This window comes from Staurois parvus, unplaced genomic scaffold (assembly GCF_062004578.1).
Source record: "Staurois parvus isolate SC_StPar_1 unplaced genomic scaffold, SC_StPar_1.0 ptg000894l, whole genome shotgun sequence".
Lineage (NCBI taxonomy): Eukaryota > Metazoa > Chordata > Amphibia > Anura > Ranidae > Staurois > Staurois parvus.
This window is the reverse complement of record NW_028318690.1, coordinates 1812249-1838726: the sequence shown is the minus strand read 5'-3', so window position 1 is coordinate 1838726 and position 26478 is coordinate 1812249. Positions and strand designations below refer to the sequence as shown.

The following is a 26478-nucleotide window of genomic DNA, read 5'->3' as shown; positions in this document are numbered from 1 at the left end:
ACTGCCTAGTAGGGATAAGCTTTTGGTGTGGTCCGAACATAGGTTTAGACCCAAAATGCTAAAATAAACTGAGCGCTCATAAAAACAGCAGCTGGAACACTAAAAGGAATCACATAATCCTCATATCATAATGAATAAAAATAATAGTGCAGCGTTAACAATAGTATTAAAATAGTAGGTAGTAAAATTAATTAATTCATTAAAGTTCGTATAACGGATCCCAGAAGCAGCATCAATAATAAATCAATTAAATAATGATAAAAGATATAGAAAAGTTCATATAATACATCTAATGTGCCGCAACAGTAGAACTTCCTCTGCTGTAATACGCTTGTGACTGGTAGAAATAGCAGAAATGCGCACTCACCGACTGTGCATTAGGAATGCGCATGTAAGTAACCATCAACTGAGGTGGATAACACCGGATAGATGGCAGGACATCCCTCTAGGATATGAGTCATCCAACTTGGGTGACGTGATGTACAGCAGGGCTCAGAGGTCTCCTTAATATCGGATGAACAGCCTGGATGGATGGGCTCTCTCCTCTGGATCTTGGTGTAGTAGAAAATGCTGCTGTGGATCTGAAACCCTCAACAGAGGGTCAGAAACAAAGAGGGAGTGCCCATAGTGTAGTAGGTAATGCTTTATTCCAGAATATAAAATATTGTGTGGGTACAGGTACAGGTATGTGTCAAAATGAATAGACAGGGTTGGCCTCCCCTCTGATGAAGTGCCGTAGCACGAAAGGCCTCAGGAGGAGCCTCAGGACAGCACGTGTGACGTCATACACCGCCACGACCACGAGGAGGTCCGGCGGCCCTTTTACTCTAGGGTCAGTACACTATCCCTGTCTATTCATTTTGACGCATACCTGTACCTGTACCTGTACCCACGCAATATTTTATATTCTGGAATAAAGCATTACCTACTACATTATGGACACTCCCTCTTTGTTTTTGACCCTCTATTGAGGGTTTCAGATCCACAGCAGCATTTTCTACTACACCAAGATCCAGAAGAGAGAGCCCATCCATCCAGGCTGTTCATCCGATATTAAGGAGACCTCTGAGCCCTGCTGTACATCACGTCACCCAAGTTGGATGATTCATATCCTAGAGGGATGTCCTGCCATCTATCCGGTGTTATCCACCTCATTTGAAGGTTACTTACATGCGCATTCCTAATGCGCGGTCGGTGAGTGCGCATTTCTGCTATTTCTACCAGTCACAAGTGTATTACAGCAGAGGAAGTTTTACTGGTGCCGCACATTAGATGTATTACATGAACTTTTCTATATCTTTTATCATTATTTAATTGATTTATTATTGATGCTGCTTCTGGGATCCATTATACAAACTTTAATGAATTAATTAATATTACTACCTACTATTTTAATACTATTGTTAGCTCTGCACTATTATTTTTATTCATAGGTTTAGACCCAACTCTGCATGTTGGCTGTTCTTCCCTACACCAGATTTTTTGCGTGTTTGGAGGGAGCGAAACATAATATATAGTAGTTTTTCTTCAGTTAGTATACAGTTGCAAGAAAAAGTATGTGAACCCCTTGGGATTACGTGAAGTTTTGCATGAATTGGGCATAAAATGTTTAATTGCACATAACATGTAAACATTCACAGTGCAGGGAGGAAAAGGTATGTGAGGCCCTAGCTTAATGACTTCTCCCAGAGCTAATTGGCTCACTCCTGGCTCCCATGTATATTTCAGCTGTATATTTAGCCATCTAGTTCAACTTGATGTATAGCTATATATGTCAAGTTGAACTATATATATGTAAAAGGTATAGTATATAGCATTGCTATTGGAATGACTTTTATAAAGCAAAAAGATCTCTGTTTACATTTTTAATATGGAAAAAAAACAGCTCTGAGAAAGGGGGTACAGCTCCCGAAACGCGTTAGCATATCCGCATCATTAGACACAGCCATATTGTGACTGTTTTTGTGTACCACCTTACTGCTTTTTATCACGTTGGTTTGTGAGTATATAATTTTTTTTTTATTAATAAATACGTGGATTACCACGGTAATGCACGATGAGAGTGCTCCCTTGTTTGTTTTTTTTCCACCAGTGGCCAGATTACCCGATCTCAGAAGGGCAGCACCTCTTCGGTTAGCATTTTGACATGTCCTTGGTTTGCATGAAGATTTGAGTGCTGATTCTGTTTTGTTCATCTTTGGAATACATTTACATTTTTAAGATACATATAGTGTTACTGAAAGAATAAAACACTTCCTCATTTGAAGTATCTGCCTGAAACAATTACCTATATACTTTGCATAAAAAAGAGAAGCAGAGAAAGCTGTGTTTGCATTTCCAGTATTTATGTAAGAAAGCTTAGTTTTGGGAGTGTGAGGGTTGAGAAGGAGTGGGGGGAAAGAACCCGAGTATTTCAATGTTTCAGTCCTGGCACAGGAAGCAGGACCATGCTGACATCAATGCTGCATTTAAAATGTCAAGTGCAGTGTAAGAGATCAAAAAAGGACTATTCTGTAAGACACATCCCAAAAATGTTTGTTTAATAAAATATAAAAGCCCCAAATACTTATCTATTCTGGCTAAGTCACATGCTGATCCCAAGTCTATTGTTCTGTAATATGGTAGGATCTGCTTTCCAGTGCCCATATACCGTCCTGATGATGTGGTTGATGCCCATAGGGTGTTGGAAGGGCTCATCACAGGGCCCTGCAGCATTTTGCAGTGAAGTCACATGAAGGAAGGGCATTTATTGGATGGACAGGAGAAAATATCATGGAGCTTTGTTTGGAGTTGGGATTTTTGTTCACTGATATCAAATCATTGATGACAAAATCTCATTAGTTTCTGCAGTTGCACTATTATATTAAAGCTAAACTCTAGGCAAATATAAAAGACACAGAATAATGCAGCTCTGTAATAATTATTACATACATTTTCATTTTATAATGCCAACATTGTAATAACAATACAAACAATAGTTATATTTGACAATTAAATAAAAGCATACATGAAAAATCCCTTTTCATGTTGTGTGTGCTGTCTGTCTGCTAGCCATCGCTTTCCACAACTTCCTGAATTCCCTGCATGCATTGATTGCCTCCTGGAACTCCTCCTTCCTGTACCTCTGTAGTTCAGAAGGCAGGCTCTGTGAATTCTGTGACAAAACAGTACCTATTCTCAGGGTCTAGTGAATATGTGTTACAGAATTCAAGAAAGCAAATGTGTGGGGATCCTCACAAAGTAAGTTTACAAACTTCAAGATAATTCAGAGTAATAGCAGTAGGCTAGAGATAACTAAAATACAATGTGGAAATGAATATATGATTTGACATTATGACCATAGATATGCTTTAGTTTTTTTTAAACAAAGCGGAGTAAGCATCTGAAATTGACCTGAGATTAGCCCCTTGCAGTCTCCTATACAATACAGCAGGGCTATAATGTGAGAAGAAGAAGCAGCACAAGGGAGCAAATCAGTTTGTGTGCTGACAAAAAGCATTCGGATAGGAATAGAGAGCAAAGAGATGCAGAGAGATCATATTACAGCAAAAAACAGTTTTGTTATTTCATTTTATAATGGACTATTTACTTTTATTTTTGCTTGGTGTTCTGCTTTAAATAAGCCCTGAAAAGACTTGATTGACTAAAGTGTGCTACATGCTGCACATGTTTAAAGTACCCTTTTTTCTTGCTACTTTACTTCAGTGTCCTAGTTAATTTTTGTTTGTGATGTTTGCATTTTTACACCTACATTTGCATGCGTGGTTATAAATTTGGGCATAAGCTATTGAGCTGTGTCAGCAAACGGTGCTTTAAAATATGAAAAATCTTATAGTTGTTACAGGAACAAGAGTGTCATGGGTTAGGTTCAAAGTCCAGTAGCTACAGCAGTAGAAAGGTTCACACAGAAATCAGCAGGACAAATACACAAGAAGGTCTTACTAGTGGGTGATGTGGGCTCATCAGAAGCGCAGGATCTAAGCACTAACTGGTCTTCACCAGAGCTCCTGGTGGTGGAGATAGGTTTCACAGTGTTCTAGTGCCAGAGCAGTAAAAATAGTACCTCTTGAATGCCCCCCAAACCTGTGTCAGTTGGATTAGCATGTGAATAGACTGGTGCAAGACAGACAGGATCAGCTTATCAGGCTCTAGTAGACTTCAACAAAATGGTGGCTGCACACGGACACTGACTCCCTATTGCATAAATGGGAATGAAATGAATAAAAGATGGCTTCAGTTCCTGTTCACCACCTGTACAAAACCTCTCAGATGCGTTTCACCCTTTTGGGGCTTAATCAACAAATCATTTTGATGAAGTGCTAGTGCCAGGTCATGGGCCTCAGGATGGCCCAACCAAAAGGTAAGCAAGCCAGGGTCCAGTAACAGATGCAGCAGGTAGGGATCAAGCAGAAATGTAGTTTGTGAACAATCCAAAGGTCAGTAACGAGTGGTAATGAAGAAATGGGCAGCAGCAGGGGCACAAGGAGCAAGAGTTTGGCTGAAGAATAGCACAATAACTTGGCAAGCAGGAAGTGAAAGACATGGTTCAAATAGGAAGTTCATGAGAGGAGCAAGTATTTCAATGTTCACCAGAAACAAGACATGTTGTAAGGTTGTCTAGGAGATTGACACAGTGGGAAGAGCCATTGCTACGGGCAACAGAGGACCTGGTTCAGATCTAGATCTTGACATGGAGACTCTTACAATGGGGACAACTGTTTCAGGGGAGATTTTTGCCCACTTTTGAGAAAATTATTATTTTGTCTCTGGAACAGGAAGTTAAGGGAATTATATCCAACAAGAAACAAAAAGAAAAAAAGAAGCAACATGTTTCAATATGTTGACAATATGTTTAGAAAGCTACAGCCTCCACAGATTATTATGAATTTACCCTTTTTTCTGCTTAAGAGACTGACATTAGAGGTCCATTAGACTGCGCCTGTACAGTCAGCTATGGAGAGATAAGGAGCCACACTGTAGACATCTCCAGCCATGGTTTATCAGAGTGACAAACAATAGTACTAAGACAAGGTTTTTCAATCTGTACAATCTCTATTTTCCTTGAAAACCAAGTTTGACAGTACCCGCTGATATCTGCAAGTCTTTAAATCTTATCTCAATTCAGAAGAAAATGTCAGAATGCTGAGAAAAGGGCAGAAAGGGAACTTTAAATAATACTTACTGTAGTTATATCTATTCTAAGCCCCTAACAATGTGATAATATATTTTTTTTCCTAGTGTTTCCAAGGCAAATGCCAGTGCCAAGAAATGAAAATGTTTATGTGGACTCTTTTCGTTCGAGATCAGGTACGTGTACTCTAAAATTCACTATATGTCTACGAACTGATTACCTCGAACTGAATTATGCAAGAATAATCTATATACATCTTATAGGAAGTTATTTTGAGTTATTCTAAACAATAAGTATTCAACCAGTGAAGTGCTAATGGCATCCAGGAAAAATTGCAACTGTGCTCAAGTCCTAAAAAGCAATGAATGTGTAGGCAAGTGAAGTCTACTTCCTCCACTGTAGGTGTCGCTCAACCCAAGTTGTGCCACAGCTGGAGAGGAAGTCCGAAGAGGCATGGTTTCTCTGTGGTTTCCTGGTCACTGAGGACAGTGTTCGGATTGGCCACTCTGCATTGAGATGACTCCTGGTGGCCATCTTGGGTCAGCAGAGCCTTTATAGGTCCCTGCATCCAGGTTTTAGTGTACTTTTGTGAAGTGGTAAGAGTAGGGAAAGATTGCCCATCTGTCAGGGAAAGTGGTTAGTAGCAGGGAAAGGTTTCTGACAAGTAGGGACAGGCTAGGGACATGAAACCCTTTATGGAAGCCTCCCCTATGGGATCAGGCTGGCCAGACCGCATTCTGCCCTTTGAAGACAGATGCTATCAGTGCATCTTACCCGCTGCTTCTCTGCAATGAAATGTGAGTTTTACCTGATGCGGTGCTCTCCTGCTTGGGTCTTTTGTATTTGAGCATGTTCTTCAATAAATGTTTTTGAATGATCTGCAACTGGACTCTGTGCCATTACTGCTGCCGCACCATGCTGCAGCTGCTCACAAATGCATTTCTTTTTTCTGAGTTTTACGATCGCAAATTTAGAAGATTTTTCTATGCTAAGGGCTTTTGGTCATAATTGCAGCATGATTCTGTGTTAGATGACCAATTTACTTGCAACAGAAAGCAAAATAGGAGAGGGTTAAGTCCAAACAAGTTACTTTCCAGTATCATTCCTGCTGGTTAGTAGTTTGTGTTAAATAAAACCTTGTTTTTAAAATCTTAATAAAAGCAATCACCCACATTTGTATATGCAAGAGCTAAAAAGCACTATCAAGGCAGTTCTGTCAGAATGGATCCTATGCTTTCCTAGGAGAAGACCAAAATTCAGATATATACAGAAATAACTAATAGCATAGCATACCAGGTGGTTACCCTTAGCCTTCCAAAAAATGTGCTGTAATGCATGAGGATTATTTGTTGCTGTTGGTTATGACTGTTTTTTTTTTTTTAATTTTAAGCATCAAGTATTAAGTTGAGGAGAGACCGCCAACAGTCAAGTGTCTATGACCCCTTTGCTGGCATGAAGACCCCAGGTCAACGGGAATTAATTACTTTACAAGAACGTGTAAAACTAGGTATAGTTTCCGTGGATGAAGCCGTACTTGAATTCAAAGAATGGCAATTAAATCAAAAGAAAAGATCTGACTCCTTCAGGTACCAGCAGGTATGTATTGACACAAAGCAAAACCATTAATATGCAACATGCATGATCGGTGACCACAGACATAGCTATATAGCTGAGAAGTCAGTCAAGGACTATTACGTCATCTCTTGCTTAGTTTTCACTTCACAGCACAATTATTTCCAGCAATGATTGTATTATTTATTTATTACAGGTACTTATATAGCGCTATCAATTAATGCAGCACTTTACATACATATTGCACATTCACTTCAGTCCTTGCCTTCAAGGTGCTTACAATCTAAGATCCCTATCTCACATACTAGAGCTAATTAACCTACAAGCAACTCTTGGGTGTGTAGGAGGAAACCCACGCAGGCACAAAGAGAGACCATGCAAACTTCAGGCAGGTAGTGCCATGGTTGGAATTTGGACTGACAACCCTAGTCCAGCCAAGCAGAAGTGCTAAACACTTAGCCACTGTGATGTCTAAGGCACTAACAAGTGAATCTTAAGCCTAGCATGACTGCCCTAAGAAGCTTTTACAGGTAATGGTATCCATATCTCTTAGAGAATCAGACAGTTTGCCAATACAAATCAAAAAGACAAGTACTCTTGAGAGGAAACCACATGATCCACTGGTACTTTCCTTCACTTTGTATTCCCAGCCACTCTATTTGCCTTCAGGAGGACTGAGTCTAACCTTGTGTGAGCTCCGTGTTACTCAGTGTTGGACTTTACACAAAGGTAATGAACTTATCCCCTGCCTCGAATTGCAGTATTCAGACCTGGTGATAGGCAACTCAGACCCAAGCATTGCATCCTAGGGAAGGAGAAAAGGTCACATTCTCCCCCATACCTAGAAATAATGGATCATTTTCAGTGCTTCCTCAAGTTTGCATTTATACACCCTTCCCCAACAGCACATCTTCATCTTACTTTGCTGCCTACAATTCCAATCAGTCCACTAAAAGTGAATAAAATACTAAATACTCCAGGTATAGAGGAGTATGTGACTCATTTCATGTGACAGCATTAGTGTTTTGTAATGCAAAACGCATTGGTTTCAGGTGAGTCCTCAGCTCAGTATATGGTCTAAAGACATTTCTCAATCTTTTTTCAGTCAATGCACCCTGTAAAATTCTGCACAATCTCATGGCACCTCATTCTAAAATGTAAAAAACTAAACCAATAGTTTTACATAATGCAGCAACATCCACACATGTAGGAAACCCAGCACTGGAGGTAATTTATTCTTCCAAAGCAAACACAATTTTGCACACTGGTACTGACTAGTTTTGCAATGTTTCTCTTCTCCCTTGGTTTCTCTCCTTCACTCAGCTAATGTGAGCCCAGTGCCGACTTAGAGGGATAGGTGGGGGGACAAACAAGGATTCTTTGCCAGTGCCCAATGCCCTCCTTATCAACCGACAATATCATTGATTGTTAGGAACCGCTGGTTGGAGGTTATAATGGTGCACAATGAAAACCCATGGCTTTGTAACTAAAAGGCAGACTTGATCTGCCCGCTAGCTTGTATAAAGTTGTTGGGCAACTTGTAGGAATTTTGCCAAGGCACCCCTGAAGAAACCTGAAAGAGCCCCAGAGTGCTTGGGTGCCCAGGTTGAAAAAGACTGGTCTAAAAGTGACTTTTTAAGCGTACACAGGGCTTTCTTTCCTTTCTCCTGGCAGCTGAACAGAGTTTCTGGTGAACAAAGGAAAAGTATCTGCTGCCAGGGAGCTATGGAGGGGGTCCAGTACAGTAATCTTATTGCTTTACCCTTCATGGGCAAAGCACAGGTTCACTTTAAAGGTCACTTAAAGGTAGACTGACCTTGCAGCTCAGTAAGGCTACATTTAGACAACTGAATAGCAGTAGATAGTAAGCTGCTTTCAGAGGCAGATAAATACTACCTTTGGATGCAGCAACATTCTGTGCTATATCCGCATACAAACTGGCTGTTTACTGGATGTTTGTGTGCAGAAAACCTGTGCAGAAACGCGACCCAGGATATACCCATATAATTGCATGTCTGAGAGGTTACATGTGAACAGCTGTTGCACCAACCATAGATTTGTACAGAGTACAAATCTGACAGCTGCCGATGACAGCTGCAGTTGTTTGCACATAGTGTATGCAGGCAGCATTTACAACTACTGGCAATAATCTACTGGCTGCTGCTATTTGGCTGTCTGAATATAGCCTAGCGTGGCACATTTTATGATTAGTGTTAGTGTGTAAGGTTCTAACATAAAGCTTAGCAGGAAGAAGTGTCATCAGCATTATTACAGCGAGCTGGGTGAATTTCCAGTGTCCCCTCCTCTTTACCTATGTTTTATTAAATAATACATCAAATGTTTCATTCTTAGCCCTTATTCACACAGGACCCCTGCATTTGTTTTTTGTAAACACAGGATAAATTGATCTGGGAAGTATAAGCAGATCAATTTCTTCAGTGTTTAAATGTGTGTGCATTTACAGGTATTCAGAGTGTATAATTTACTCCTATTTTTCTAAAATGCAGCTAAACTAAATGCACATGAGCACACAGGAATCTATTTATAAAACATTTGTGCTAGCTGAATAACATTTAACTGTATGTATTCTAATAGATTCATTCCTGTATCATTGGCTCTAGTGGGCACAATGTGATATATTTTCTTATTAAGGTACTTCAGAAAACTATACCACTTTTTGGCCACAAGATGCAGCTGATGATGCAAGAATTATTCTATTAGAAAGCATTCAGAGAAATTTTGCTTAGCTTGCACAAATATTTCTGACATTTGTACAACAAATATTTTAAAAATAGACCCTAAAGTGTGCATGATACCATTTCATTGCATGCATTTACTGTATATGTGTTTAGAAATATGCTATAGATACATATTAATGCATATAAGTGCGTGTCTTAGCCCTCATTCACATGGATATGATAACAATGATTTTATGCTATGGTATAGTACACTTACATTTAGGTTCATTCCATTTAGCTGTGTTTAGAAAAAGTAGAAATCTTTGCATTCAAGGGCATATTGAATGCTCTGAATGCATGTAAATGCATTTACTTTTCAATGCAATAGAACATGACATTGAAAATATAATTTCACATTAATTTCTTCTGCATTTATATCTATGGCCTGCAAGCCACATGTGGCCCCATCTTGCTAAAAATGTATAATTCATCCCCACTGTATTCATATCAATTGCCCCCTGTGCAATTCTAAATATTTTCCTTCTTTGTTGTTCACTTAACTGCATTCTCAACCCATATACGCAGGAAGTACCAGTTCAGATATCATAGTCAGTATCTTATAAATGCGTGAAGTGCCGTATTTTTGTATTCCATTTGAGTTTAACAATTGCTCAGATGGGTACATATTTTCAACCCCTCTCAATGGCTGTGAAAGTGATGCTACAAAGTGCTTTAATTGACGATACCGCCAATCATCTAACTCATAAAACGTGTCCTTTTTTGTTTTGTTTCTTGTAAGGTATCTATTTCCCTATCTTTCATAATATCCTTTAACCGTGCTTTCCTGTCTTTAATCCAAACTCCTGCTATAGTGCTCTTGCCTGGTGTGAAAAAATGTGTTACCTTCAGTGGTATTAATGGTGAATTAAACCCCCACACATTTTGTTTATGAATTAAATCCCATATCCTAAATACATTTCTTGTTAGAATACTAGTATTTTCACACAACGTCCGATATTGTTGTGGAACCCAAATAATTTTATCTAACTGTGCTGCACCCAGTGTTTGTTCAATCCCTACGCAGCTTTTCCCCCGTGCATTATATTCCCAATCCATTATTCATGTTAGTAATACTGCAAAATAATATCTTTTATACTCTGGCACATTTAAACCCCCATTTATTTTACCATTACATAATACCTTATATTTCCCTCTTGGTTTTTTATTTGCCCATATATATCTCATTATCATTCCTTTTAATACCCTAAAATAAGTTAGATATATTGGGAGCATTTGAAATTTATATAAGATTTTAGGTACTATCACCATCTTCACCATGTTTATTCGTCCTATCCAGGAAGGTGTACCTTTTGATATTTTTCACAGCTCCTCCTTTATCTCATTTAATAGTGGTATGTAGTTTGTCTGATATATACTCCTAAGTGATGGGGTCAACTTTACTCCGAAGTAATTTAGTTCTTTATCCTTCCAGACAAAGGGAAATGTTTCTTTCAATATCTGTCCTTCTGCTTTCGATGTATTAAAATCTAAAATCTCAGATTTTGAAAGATTTATTTTAAAATTTGATAATTCTCCGTATACTTTTAATATTCTCATAAGGTTTGGTAATGTTGTTTTTGGGTTTACTACATAGAACTACATATCATCTGCATAAGCTGTCACCTTATGTTCCACTTCTCCAATTTTAATTTCTTTTATATCTGTACTCTGTCGTTTAGTTGCTAATAAGGTCTCCAGTGATAGTATAAACAGAAGAGGTGAAAGTGAACATCCTTGTCTTGTTCCATTATACATTTCAAAATGTTGTGACAAGAGGCCATTAACCTTCACTGCTGCAGAGGGATGACTATATAAAGAATTTATCCACTGTATAATTTTAGGTCCTAATCCTATCGCCTCTAAGGTACTCCTCATAAATCCCCAATCTACCTTGTCACATGCTTTTTCAGCGTCTATCAACAGAAATAGAACTGGGGATTTCTCCTTCTTACATTTTCCTAAAAGAAGCAATGATATCAGGCCATTATCTCTTCCTTCTCTCCCTGGTATAAACCCTACTTGGTCTACGTGTATCCATTCTGGCATTAGAGCTTTTATCCTGCTGGCAATAAGTTTTGAATATAGTTTTGTGCCTATGTTTAATAATGATATTGGTCTATGGAAATCGAGAAAACTCTTATATACGCCCTATGGGCTTCCCATACCGTAGCTATTGAGACTCCTTCCATTTGATTTAACTGAATGTATTGCTCAATTTATTTTAGTAATCTTAGTTCAGTCTCCTGATCTGTATAAGTGTCTCATTTAATTTCCATGCATACGTTTTATTCTGTCCCCCCCCCACTTTCAACCTCATTGTGACAGGTGCATGGTCTGATAATGATGTAACATCGATACTGGATTTAATCAATGAGTCCAATAATCTATGTTCTGTCATTATATAATCCAATCTAAAATATGTCATCAGGAATAGGATGTATAGTCTCTTACTAAGTTCTTAATTCTCCACACATCTACCAACTGGCATTGATGTAATTTCTTTTTTATCAACCTTAAACGCTTACCTCCATCCATCTGCACATGCGATGAAGTATCAAACTTAGAATTCATGCAATGCAGAAATTAAAATCCCCTGCCACAATCTCTCTTGAAATCCATTATTTCTCTTAATGTATCCTCTAAATAGGTCATTGGGTCCTTATTTGGACAATAAATATTTGCTAGTGTATATTCCATTTCATGCAATTTTATCCTCAAAAACAAGAGCTGCCCTTTTTGATCCTCCAATCTGTCTTCTATAATGAATCTCACATTTTTTACTATCCCAATAGCTACTCCTTTGGCTCGTTTTATTGGTGAATCAGCATAGTACCATACCGGAAAGTTTTTTGATTGTAACCTAATTCTTGTATCATGAGTTAAATGTGTTTCTTGTAGACATACTAAATCAATTGAATGTTGATACATTTCCCTTAAGATACTATATCTTTTTTAACTGGAGTATTCAAACCTTTTACATTGTAAGTCATAAAATTAACTACGTTCTTATCTGCCATCCCTGTTATATTGATTCCTTTTTCTTCCAGTCCACACCAAGGTACGTCGTAATATAATAAGTCTAACACATTGGGTAACTGCTAGGTAAACTTTTTATCTCTTTCTTTCCACCCATTCCTCCCCTACTCTCCCAACTCCCCCTCCCCCCCACCTTAAAAACCTATGGCTTATCTCCAGCCTTTGGATCTGTTGTGGGATAATTCCCATCATCTATCCCTCTAATTGGGGTAAGGCTCTGTCAATGTATGCCTCCCACCACCCCATCCCAATCCTAATGAGGCGTGGGTCCAAGAGTGTGTTGGCCTCCATAAATCCCGCTAATGCTATAACTTTCACTTAATACCTCCGTCTCTCTCTTGAGAGTTTTAATTTCGCAAACATATCTGTCATTTCCATCTTTGTACATATTTGTGATCTTCCTGTTTGTTCTTCTGTGTTTCTTTTGTCCCCCATACAATCTACATTAGGGCCTCCTCTGCATTGATTCAGATAAGATGTTTCCAATGACAATCTGGATTGATCTCCACTATTGTTTTCAATTCCTTGTCTTCCACTAGCTTCCCACTTTTCTCCTGTGGATAAATATATTTTTTAATTGTACTTATACTTGTTTTAGGGATCTTTACCCCTCCTTCTTTCACCAATCTGCTCTTCATATTACTTCCTTTTGTTTCTGAACTTGGAGTATGTTCTTATTATTATCCCTTCTCTGTTTTCAATAAGCGTGGGATTTTGCAGCTATAGAGATAGTCAAATAGATGGATAGGTAGATACATAGGTAAATACATAGATACCTGGGTCTCTAACCTTTTTTTTTTCCACACTATCGTCCCGTCAGAGACCCAGGGTTATATTGCTTCCTACTTTTTCCACCTTAGTACTTAATATTTCTGATTTCCACACTCCTCCATAGATTCACTGGCTCCTTCTCCTTAGTATTTAACTTTTATGCCTGCTGGGTAACCCCCTGTATCTCTTTCCCACTTTATAACTTCTCTGGGTACTGCATACTGCATCCACCAGCCACTGTGTCTTCCCAAATCACTTTTGAGCATACACTTAATGTATGTTTAATTATGGGCACTCACCATCACATCGCTTTCTTCAGCCCATATGGTGATTCCAGCCTCTTGTGCAGCACCTTGCTCCTGTCCTCCTTCAGCTATGGGGTTTGAGATTACCAGGGGTGACCTCCAGTGGGCTTTCCTCTCCTTTCTCCACACAGCCGTGTATCTCCCAAGAGTTCAGACAGCACCTCTCGCAAGATTCTCCACAGCTTCCTCTGCAGCCTCCATCCCCTCTACTCCGATCCTCGCACTGTGCTGCTACACAAGGCAACCCTCTCACTCCAGGCAGGCCCAAGGGGTCCCCGCAATTGGTACCACTGCCGGTTCTCCACTCCTAACCCAAGTGGTATGTTCTCTGCAGCCTTCTCTCCGGCGGGTCAGCCTAGCACCTAGCACACGCTACCGGCCAGCGCCACATTCAGTCCCCTCCTCAACATCCCAAATTAGTCCGAAATGTTAAAAGTACTTTTAAACCTCATTTTTTAAGTCATCAAATGTGCAAAGAATTTTCATATAAATGTTCATATGTATATAGGTATAAATGTTTGTTCAAAAATCTAGCGTGTAGCCAGCTTTACAGCAGAGCAGGTCTGAAGCTGGATAAAAAAATCTCTGCTCCCATGATGCTTGAAAAGCTCAATCTTCTCTGTGTAAATGTTGTTAATTATATAACTATTACTGTTTTTTTGTTACTACTTTTAGGAAAACCTTCGAAGATTACGAGACAGTATTAACAAGAAGAAGGAGGAAAATAAAAAGCTTAAGAAATCAGGTATCTAATTTTTATTTTTGCATCCATAATATTTCAGAAACAATGCAGCATTTTTCTTTAGGCAAAGGTAAAATCTTTTTTTTTTTTTTTTTTCTGTTTGATAATGCTTGTCCCCAGTGGTTGCTTTACTTTGCAAGCCCAACACATCTGACACTCTGAGTACTGATACTCGATATGATAATGATAATAGATATAAGTACCCTGATTTAAATAGCAATGGCCTTAGAAGAGAAGATGTCCCTTTAATTTGAGATTGCAACTTGAGTCCTGTGATATTTAAAGTTACTGATATGGTGTCGTCCATTGTCTTTTGCTAGTAATGGTGGGGCCCATAAACATTAGTAAATACTGGTAATTCCATGAAGTTAAACAGATAGGCTGTGGTACTGCTCAAAATAAAGATCTCCTGATACTGAGTTGTAAAGTTGTCTGCATGCAGTATCTCTAGAGTGATGACAGAAACAGGTTGAGCATCCGTCCACTCAACAATCCCATGAATGGCTCGGCTTCCTGGAAAAAGAGTTCCTGCACAAGCTCTTGACTGTTTGTAGGGATGTGTAGAGTTGCCGCCTGACGGTCTGTCAGCGTGGAGAGCAGAGATGTCTGTGTGAAGACTGGATAGTGACAGTCCTTATAAAGAGAAGCTGATGCGATCCTGATGTGGTGATTGGCACCACTGCTGTGTTGAACTGATGTGCAGAGTCCTGCAGCAGTAAGCCAGCAATATGTCTCTGGAAGAGAGTGAGCCAGTCCCTTGCTGTAGAATATATCTGCTCTTCCCGCATCCTTCTCGTTCGTCAACATTCTGGTAGTTGTAGTTTAGTCATCACGCGGGAATACAGTATGAATTGGCTATAGGACTACAGGTCCCAAGATCCAGAAGAACTAGATCCACTCTGCAAACAGGAAATGATGTATCAGTCCCAGTACTGGGCACTAGAGGGAAAAGGATTAATTATCGTCTCATCTGTAAATGTCCCTGAAAGGCAAAATGATACAGCCAGCACCTGGCTACATATACAGCAGGGACTCTGTTGTTATATCAGTGTTCCAGTTTAAAGTTTATCTAAACTGAAAAAAAAAAGTAGGAACAATGTAGCTTGTAACAGTTATCAGCGCAGTAGATTCCTGGCAGTACCAGCAGGTATTTTTTTGCACTTGTTGAACAGATGCACCAAAACACATTCAATTATTTACAGTAACAGACCAAAAGGAAGCAAATAAGAAAAGTTAATTATTAGGGTATATACAGTAGCACCCTCCTATTGTAGGTGGATAGGCAAATTTAGCTTTGGCTCCTTTTGCAATCAGGAGAGCGGTGATTGCTTGGTCTGGCCTATTCAGGGTCTCACAGACTGGGAGTTTGAGTGGTTCCCCCTGCCTCTGGAAGAAGCTTCCAGAGCTTAGGGTGGGAGAATCATCCAAATCATCCAGCCCAAATATTTATCGGTTCCAACCCCTGGAGGGGAAGTTTCCAGAAGGTAAATGGTCAAGTGCTCTGCCGCTCACTATCTCATCTGATCTGGCAGGTGTGATGATGTCACAAGCCCCACTCTTACACAGTGGGTGAGGACATCAGTTTTTACCTTGCTTAAATAGGCTCTCCTGATCTCCACGGAGACATGTAAACAATTACTAGGAAAACATTGGGATCACCATCTCACTAATATATTAGTATTATAGTGGCATACAAACAAACATTTTAAAGCTGGAATCCAAAACTTCATACTAAACAGGTATACAGAAAGCAACCAAAATATATATATATATATATATATATACAAATTTTGCAACTCTTAATATATATTAGTTTATTGCATACAATACAAATAAATTCATTTTATATTTTCCTATATGAATAAATCATAGTCAAAAGAACCAATCTATGTAATATTTACTAAAAATCTTCCTTAAATTAAAAAAAAAAAAAAAAATGTCTGTGACTGCAATTGAGTAAGAAATAGTCCACAATGACATCAAACATCAGTAAATAGAATATTTCTGGTTTTATAACAAGTGTAGCTGGTGTTTTATACATTCGTTAGAAATAGATCAACCATTAGTCAATAATATATATGAACGACAGCAAAGCATCTCTGACTGAGTTGTAGAGGCAGGCTAATGACAGGCTGATGACATCACACTCTCTGACTCAATAAGAGGAAGCTTTGTATTCCTTCACAGGATTCAAGGCTGCCTATGAATGGCTGAGCATCGCTCAGACTGACTCTGCATTGTTCCATGTGTTATACGGGAAGTCTCACAGCTGGAACCCAGCACTTTGAAGCTACATGCAGTTCATACAGTGCTTAAAAGCAATGCAGCACTTAGTGAAGGAAATACTTTAGTTTGTTTGGATCAGCTTGGTCCAAACAAACTAAAGCCACAGAAAACCTGCAGATCAGCTTTAAGTGCATTTACCACTAAATGAGTGTGTTTATTTTCTGGGGGGGCAACTCACAGCCAGGTTAAAAGTATTTATAATTTTGTCTTTATACGTGCTTGAAGTGACTTTTATTCAACCAGGTGTGTCAGAGGGGCTGAGGTTGTCCTTGGAGTTGAGGTGCAGAACCGAGAACCCAAAATTACCAAGTGGCTCCTTCGGGGATAGTGCTGCACATCCATGGAAACCCTTCCACATGCATCAATATACATACTCTAAGCCCTGGTTCACGCTAAATGCTGCTTTCAAATCACACTTCTTCACTTGAATAGAACTCGCGATAGATAAATGTTCACTCCATGTGAAACAATAAAGATTACACACCTTGGTTGTGAATTGAATGCTTTTAGAAAAAAAATATCAAATACCCCTTTAGCCCATAAAAACGGCACCAGATACCACAAAGAAAATAAACAGGATCCAGCAGGCTGCTTTTCCTGCATAGATGGGACTGATTGCAATTATTTTGGTACAGACAAACCTATAGACAACTTCACTTAACATTTTAACTGTGGTTTTTGCCATGGCTGAAGATACTGGCTAAGTTTCATGCCACCCAGAGAACATGTTAATACAGACCAGCACATACTCATAATTTCCATACTTGGAGAGCTGGATATAGTTAATTTACAACCTCTGGAAGGGATTATCTAGCTTCAAGGAATACTTTGAGGGTACTAGTACTATTTTCCCTTCATTTTACTGGGAGCAAGTGAGGCAGGAAGTAAAGTATCAGGCAGAAAATAGGCGGCATCCTGGAGCAATCCAGTACCTGTCCACTATCATTGTCATAACTGTCTTGGACAAATGTCCTTGACCTTGTGCCAGCTAGGCTACCACAGGGATTTGGGAAGGCACCATTGTGTACTGGAGTTCCACAGACCAGAGGGCTGACGAATCGCCTGTTGTTACACCCATTCTTTTTCCCCTGCAGCCTAGACCTGCAATCAGACTTAGATGTCTATATCTCATTATGGAGGCTGTATATCAGTATAGGTAGCAATGCTGCCTTTTTGGCTGCCAGGTCGGCATATCTGTCCCCTCTTGTCTCAAAGGAGTTTTCCTTAGTATGGACTTTACTTTTAGTATGGCACTTTCATGGGCAGTTGGAAATCATTAAACAATCTTTCTATCAACTGTGCATGTTTCACCTACTTACCAGAACTGGCAAGAATGTTTCTTGCCTCCCAGATAGGCCCAAAATCATGAACGATACCAAAAGTGTATCTGCTCTCTTTGTAAACATCACTTCTTTTGTTTTTCAAGAACACATAGGCTGCTTCTAGAGCATAAAGTTCTGTCTCTTGTGTTGACATTTGTTCAGAGAGTGATAATCAGTGTATCCTCAGCTGTCACTGCAAAACCTGTAGGAGGCCTACCAACCTCAGTGTAGATCAATACTGGGGGCCATCAACAAATAAAGTAATTACATCATCTTCTTCTAGGGGAGTTTCCCTAACTAGTGTAAGTCAACAGTTTCAATGTCCACTAGGTGAACACGGGAATCAAAATTATCAACATTTTTGGCATAGTCAAAAGTATCAGCTGCACCATCACCATCCTGTCCATCCTATTCTCCTCACTTTTCCTCCTGCTAGCAGGATGCAATTATCATGAGGTAAAATAAGTATTGGAGTTATAATTACTCACCAGCATTTAGCAAACTGTTTAAAGGATGCGGTATCTTAAACTGCCATTTCAGGTTCTCCTCTTAATAATAATCATTCTTTCAAGTAAAATATTTACTTTATTTTACAAGTTTAACTTATAGTTATAATAACTAATTATTCTTTCAGACTGTAAGTCAGAACACGCATTATCACATCCGCGCAAGGGCCAATTCAAATACAGCAGAAACAAACCTGGTTCTTATGGGCACAAGTTTGTATAGAAATATATATGATAAGAATAGCTGCAGTCAAGACAACCTTTCTCCCAAAAATCCTTTGCCTATTTTGAATTTTACCAATACCAGTTCCATCCTGTTTTTTTTTGTATCCTACAAAATAAAGTCTCTCAATTTGTCTGGTGCACCACCTGCCTCATCTCCCAGAGTCTACTCTCTTGGGACCCAAACAGGCCGGAAGCCTCAACATACTGTACTTTTCTAAATATTACCAGGCTGCTGAATTGAACTAGCTAATCTTATCTTCCCTCACACTCCAGCACTGTCCTTTATTCACAATCCAAAAACGTTGACCTGGCAGGAACCTCACCTTCAACGTTCCACCACTGGATGTACCTACAACTCACCCACCTGCACTGTATTGTCACATCTACAGGTTTTAAATCCTTTTCGATGCTTCAAACTCAGTACAAACTCCTCAATTCAGAGATTTTTCAGTACACCCAAATAAAGCATTTCTACACCACTAAACACTCGCCCGAAGCGGACCTCTGTGTTATATCTGTATTTGAATGATTATGCCTTTCAGACCCGAATGCTGAGGGAGTGATATTCAAACTCTATGCAGTTTCAGTGTCCACCCCCCCCCCCCCCACACACACACAGCTTATGTGTCCAAATGGACATTTGATTGTCAGGGCTGGGCTCCTGCTACTTAACGAGCAGCTCTTTTCTTTAAGTGCACAGAAGCTGCTCAGCTGTCTGCTAATTTCCAGCCGCTCATCTCCACAGTGGCTCACGTGGATACCATTACCTACCTCATTAGTGTAGCCTACAGCCAGCCCTTTTTGCTATTTTAGCAGCTTTGCTTATTTCCTCCTTGCCCCTGTGTGGTATATGATCTCCAGTGTGTTCCTTCCTGTGTTCCTCTGTACAGCTTAATCTGGCTGACTTCTCTTTCAGTTTCTGTTCCTGATTTTTGGCTCCTGATTATGCTGACTTCTGGTTTTCTGACCCTGGCTCTTCTGATTACCTTCACTAGCATCCAAACCCTGGCTTTTGTTTTGACTACGTTCTTGATCTATGTTATATTTGCTATTTTATTAAAGGTGTGATTTTTAACTGCCCTTTTTGTCTCCGCCTGGTTCCTGACATTGATTTGTCATTGGTTTTAACATCTGACATTTGGCAAGCGACTCACAGGGTGTCCCAGAATATCACAGTATTGGAAATGTCGTACAAAGTATCTGGTTCCCTATAGAACAGCAAAATATGTACCGGGCTACCCAGGTTCCTGTTTTGGGGGCTGTGGGGAGACTGGCACATACCTTCACACATGGTAGACCTGTCCCCTAGTGCGGTCTTTTTGGGTCAAAATCTTTTCTATCCTGTCTCACTTATTTGATACGGTCATTCAGCCAGACTCTCAAGTGGACTTATTGCATGTTGCACCCTTGGAGCTGACCAGGAACCAATGTCAGATCCTCTTTTACATCATGACAGCTTCGAAATAGATAATAGCCAGGTCCTGGAAGACATCAACCCTATGCATGGTTGCCATAAAAAAACAAGTCACCCAGGCAATGATAGATATCAAGATTGAAGCAACCCTTCAAGATAGAGTGAAGTACTACATCAAGGTCTGGCAACCCTGGATAGATAAATTTTTGCTTCCAGATTTTGACGCTTTCTTCATGGAACTGTAACCAGCAAAGCCCTCATGTTGCCGATTTAAACCCCTGAGGTCATCGCCAATACATCCCTTGGAAGCATTCTCTCCCCTTTTCTCTCTCCTTCTTTCCACTTTACTTCTTATTTCCCTGAACCCCTTTATACTTATTGCATATGCCCCCGATATTGTTTGGTCCCTATTTCTTCCAGAGCTATGGTTGGGGTGACCCACTAAATTGCTTTGTTTACTTGGTAATCTGTGAATGCCGTCAATCATCAGATCTGTATTGTACTCTTATGGTTTATCCCTCCTAATACTGTTATTTCCTGGTACTGTTCTTTGGGTTCTTTTACACAGTATGCCCTGCAAGGGGACTACAACTGTTTTCCTCCACTGTATGAACATGCATGTGATGGCCTGTGTCAAAATATTTGAACAAGAAGTATATAATAATCTTACAAGTCACTCAATGCATCTTCTTGCACATAATCCTTTATTATTTAGTTAACCTTTCACAGTGATGACTGATTTTGAGAATTTCCCCATAACTGAACAGGTTAAGCATTTCTGGTATGCATACAGTGAAGGAAATACGTATTTGATCCCCTGCTGATTTTGAATGTTTGCCCACTCACAAAGAAATTATCAGTCTAAAAATTGAATGGTAGATGTATTGTAACACTGAGAGACAGAATAGCAACAAAAAAATTCAAAAGAAATGCATATCTAACAAATTATGCACTGGTTTGCATGTTCATGAGGGAAATAAGTATTTGATCCGCTTCACAAAACATGACTTAGTACTTGGTGGCAAATACCTTGTTGGAAATCACAGAGGTTAGACGTTTCCTGTAGTTGGCCACCAGGTTTGCACACATCTCAGGAGGGATTTTGGCCCACTCCTCTTGGCAGATCCTTTCCAAGTCATTAGGGTTTGGTGGCTTATGTTTGGCAACTCAAACTTTCAGCTCCCTCCACAGATTTTCAATCATATTAAGGTCTGGAGACTGGATAGGCCACTCCAGGACTTTAATGTGCTTCTTCTTTAGCTACTCCTTTGTTGCCTTGGCCGTGTGTTTTGGATCATTGTCATGCTGGAACACCCATCCACGACCCATTTTCAATGCCCTGGCTGAGGGAAGAAGGTTCTCACCCAAGATTTGATGGTACATTGTGTGGTGCAGTTGTCCTGTTCCCTTAGCAGAAAAACACCTCCAAAGCAGAATGTTTCCACCACCATGTTTGACAGTTGGGATGGTGTTCTTGGGGTCATAGGCAGCATTCCTCTTCCTCCAAACACAGCGAGTTGAGTTGATGCCAAAGAGCTCGATTTTGGTCTCATCTGACCACAACACGTTCAACCAGTCTTCCTCTGCATCATTCAGATGTTCAGTGGCAAACTTCAGACGGGCCTGGACATGTGCTTTCTTGAGCAGAGGGACCTTGCGGGCACTGCAGGATTTCAATCCTTGTCGGCGTAGTGTGTTACCAATTGTTTTCTTGGTGACTGTGGTCCCAGCTGCCTGGAGATCACTGGCAAGATCCTCACGTGTAGTTCTGGGATGATTCCTCACTGTTCTAATGATCATTGACACTCCACGAGGTGCGATCTTCCATGGTGCACCAGACCTAGGGAGACTGACGGTTTCTTCCATTGGCGAATAATTGCACCAATTGTTGTCACCTTCTCACCAAGCTGCTTGGCGATAGTTTGGTAGCCCAGCCTTGTGTAGGTCTACAATCTTGTCCCTGACATCCTTGGACAGCTCTTTGGTCTTTGCATTGGTCATCTGTGTTCTGCCCTCACTATACGTGGTGGGGGTATAATTAGACAGATAACTCTTCTCCCTTAATTAATTGATGCAGGCGCTAGGTCCTCTTTTCAACTTTTATTGCAGGAAAGTTAGAGTAAAACTACAAATGAAAGAAATAACATTCAATCAGTGTATACAATATACATAATATACAGTCCCGACACACTAGTTTAGCTAGAAAGGGTTTTTAAACATACCGGCGATGTTTCCGATAGGCTGACAACAGAAGTGCAGCTGAATAAGTGTGGCGTCCTCTGAAGGAGATGTAAGATGGCTGCTAGGAAATGTCTCTAAGACTTCATGGTGAAGACCATAGGATGATGGGAAAACTACGGTGGCTTTTAAACAACAAAATGTGTAACTATAGAAAATAATCTATAAAATTGTAATACAAAAGAGCCACTAGATGGCGATATTACACTTTACCTTACATTCCATGGCATAATAAACTAACAATGGACATAACAAAAATATGCTGAATGCATGACAATCTGATTGTTTGCTTGCTCCTGTGGACAGGTGTCTTTTATATAGGTAACAAAATAAGATTAGCAGCACTCCCTTTAAGAGACTGCTTCTAATCTCAGCTTGTTACCTGTATGAAAGACACCTGGTAGCCAGAAATCCTGCTGAATGATAGGGGATCAAATACTTATTTCCCTCATGAACATGCAAATCAGTGAATAATTTGTTAGACATGCATTTCTTTTGAATTTGTTGTTGCTATTTTGTGTCTCTGTGTTACAATACATCTACCATTTGATTTTAGACTGATAATTTCAGTGTGAGTGGGCAAAAATTCTAAATCAGCAGGGGATCAAATACTTATTTCATTCACTGTATAACAGGGATATAACTACAGGTCTTGGGGTCCCATAGCAAAATTCTGGTAAGGCTCTCCCCTAGACGATCTCTCTGTGCAGCACCTGGCAGTGTCAAAACTGTTACAATACTGTCCTTGATCCAAACACAAACTACTGTATGTCTAAGGTTCCATTCACACTTGTGCAACTTGTCACGTGACTTTGGACACATAAACTTACATGACAAGTCGCAGCCCATGTATTTCAGTGGAAGCTGTTGCATCCAAGTCGCACCCATCTGAAGTTAAATCAAAGTCACAATGGAAATTGCACGACTTTGGAATTGCACAAGTGTGAATGGAGCCTAAATCAAGGACAGGTAGTACACTACAAGGGATCAGGGCTGCACCTAACAGCTGTCAGGGAAGAGGCATAGTGGCAACTGTAAACTTTTAAAATGAATTTTTCAGCCAATTACTCTGCTCTCTGTAGCTTATCAGTGATTTTCAGCATATCAGGCATCAGGACCTCAGTGTAAATTCTAAATCTACTCACTGTTTCCACCATCAAGAGAGTGCTGGAAGAGGTAGTCTAATATTAAAAAGATTTCAGTGAGAGTTACACATAGTAGTAATAACAATATTTGTTAGATAAGATACCCAGAGGCTCTGAGGGCTATAAAGTTACACAGCTAAAAAGCTAAACCACTTCCTCTTACTACAGGCTGATTAGGGATAATGATTCTGAAAAAATGTTCCTGTGTGTCTAATATCAGATTTTATTGCCTGGAAACATACAGGGTCAGTGTTATGAACAATTTCTCAAATGGGTCCCCATCATTATGGCTATAGTTATGCCAATGTCACACTACTATGAGAAATGGCCTTCTTGTTCCTGCACTTTTGCCTTAGATGCACAGGTAAACCCATGTAATAGGGGTGGAATATAGGGAAGAGGATGGCTGGGTACAATTCAGTCTAATATCTGTACAATGCTACTTGCAGCCATTCCAGAAGTTTAGGCAGCCCCCTCCCGCTTTTTCAGAGTTCCACCTCCGCAGCCTGAAGCTGAAGGTTGCAGTACTGAAAGAATGGAAGAGTGGACACAGTAAGATTCAAAGATGACAGCTTGCTGTACCGTATTGATGAATCGATTACACAAACTCAATACACAGAGAGTTTCCTACTCTCTTTCTGCACCACACACTATTGGCAATGTGCCCACAATATGCATTACCATCAAAGAGAAGAAAACTTAAGAGCTACAATATTAGATTGTCAACATTGCCTCGACAGAATGAATTACCATATCAAATAACATAAATAAAGTTTGCTGGACTTTAAAGTGGTTGGAAAACCTTACATATACCCAGTAAAGTGACTGGCCTCAGGTGATAAACAAATATTAAACAAATATTCCTACATAGGTTGTACCTTTCTATCTACCATATTTTATTCTCTACTTCTGGTCAAAGTGCTGAATTGTTAAAGCTTGTCTGAGAGTTCAGAAAAAAGGGGTGGAGAGCTGAAGTTATACTGGAGAGCTCAGTGAGGAGAGCTCTGAGAATTGATTGGAGCAAAGAGACACACCCCCCTCCACACAGCACACAAGAACAGAGCTGAAGCTGTTAATCACAGGCTGTGCCCTCCCCTGTCACTATTTTTCTCTTTGTGTCAGAAAAACTTGTTAGAAGTGCTTCATGCTGATAGCAGAGGAATTAAACAGCAGACAGAAATGGCACTTAGTGCTCTTACCTATAGAAGAATATGCTTTGTTCATATTTCATGTCTGAGGATTACAGCTACATTAACATTTTTCCTTCTCATCTCTGTGTCTTTTTTTTTTTTTACAAACCTACTGTACTCAGATGAACACGGATCAGGGGGTTACTGATTGCTTTGTTTATAACATAACAATAAATGAGAGCTTCACACAAGAAAAACATGTAAATTCATACAGACTATTAGAGATGGAACACCATTTGTGTTCTAAAGAAAATACCTCCGTCATCAAATCAGATATGGAGCCTGCATGAGATTTAGGTCCTGTGAGATAAAAAGGCTAAGTTCACCTTTTCCAGAGAACAGCCCATGTTCTATAAAAAGCTAAAATTAAAATGTTATGATAACTTTCAGTGGTGCACAGATAAGGATATTACCACTTCAGTCACATCCTGTTGCTAAGGTTTTCCCGTTCTCACCCTGTGCATTCATTTTTGGTGTCCTTGGTAAACTTACCTGCTAATTTGAGTATCTCTTCTTCTTTCATCTTATCTTCTGGTTTTTATCAGTATCCTTCTCTAATTCTCCCATAGCTTTTTTCTATTGGGACACGTTTCATGCCAATGGGCGCTTAATCATGCTATGATTAAGCGCCCATTGGCGTGAAACACGTAAACACTTGCTGTTTACCCTGTGCTTTATTGTTTAGACTTTTTTGATTTTTGAAAATTAAATCTATGGATCTTATTGCTGTTGGTATGCGGTCATCCAATGTCTACAATTGATGCTTCAGTGTTTGAGCCGGACCAGCACCTGATTCATTTGGGATTAAACAATTGAAGCAGACCCAGCTGGAGCGCTGTATAGTGTTTTAACTCATCTTCCACATCTTAAAATTCTGAATTTTTACAGATGAAAGGTAAAGTGATTAATTTTTAGTCTTCACTCCATTTCACTTCTTCTTTCTTAATTATGTGCAGCTATCAAAACGCTAAAACTAGAAAATGAAGATAATAAGAGAGAGAGTAAATGAAATGAAAGCCAAATTTAATGGCAAGCCCTGATAAGCACAAATAATAAAGACTGATAAAATAAGAAGCAAAGAGGGGAGACCATAAAGAGGCTTCACTAGCCTAGCAGGGCTCATTCCTATTCCAGTGGACAAGCTAGAAGGGGAAGGGGCAGTGATGTAGAAATATAAATCTTAGCTAATATGTATGAGGCTATTCATCATCCTTTTTAGCATAGCATAGACAGGAAATCCTGATCCAATAGAAAAGGTTGTTCACACCAGGCAAAAGGGGGCTTTCCTTGGCCTGATTGTGCATGATCTGAAATGGGGACTTATGCAGGCCATAGATGGGGAGAAAACCAGCCGATTTTTCTTTACAAAAACGAAAAATCGGTCGTTCAATCGGCCGACGTTACCAGTACCGGTAAAAAAAATCGGCCGATTTTCATCCCGTCTACAGCATGCAAAAAGTGTCTCTGCAGAGAGCTCCGCTATTTCTTTGACAGTTTTTTGACATTGATAGTGGCTGCAACATTGTATCTATTTGTATCCATTTCGGATACAGATGTTTTTATTCGGAAACAAATAGATATATTGTTGCAGTCGCTATAAATGTCAAAGAACTGTCAAATAAATAGTGGAGCTCTCTGCAGGGACACTTTTTGCCGGACTGGAATTCTTCTTCATCCTCTTCTTCTTCATCCTCTTCTTCTTCCTCTTCTTCTTCTTCTTCTTCTTTTTGTCTTCCTTTTGCAGGTCACTGCTCATGCGCAGATTTTTTATCGGTAAAAAGATCGACCGATTTGCCCATCATTGCCGCGAAAATCGGCCGATCGGCAAAATCAGACGATTTTTTTCAAACTTTACCG

At 39.7% G+C, this 26478-nt stretch overlaps 1 protein-coding gene across 1 annotated transcript in view; it reads left to right on the top strand.

The window, feature by feature from the left end:
* The window catches only part of PIK3AP1 (phosphoinositide-3-kinase adaptor protein 1), a 166761-nt gene that overhangs the window by 113487 nt on the left and 26796 nt on the right, over positions 1 to 26478 (top strand). The window contains exons 11-13 of the mRNA XM_089656196.1: positions 5239 to 5307; positions 6522 to 6727; positions 14229 to 14298. Of these exons, the coding sequence (XP_089512322.1) occupies positions 5239 to 5307; positions 6522 to 6727; positions 14229 to 14298 (345 nt within the window). The remainder of the gene's footprint in view (positions 1 to 5238; positions 5308 to 6521; positions 6728 to 14228; positions 14299 to 26478) is intronic.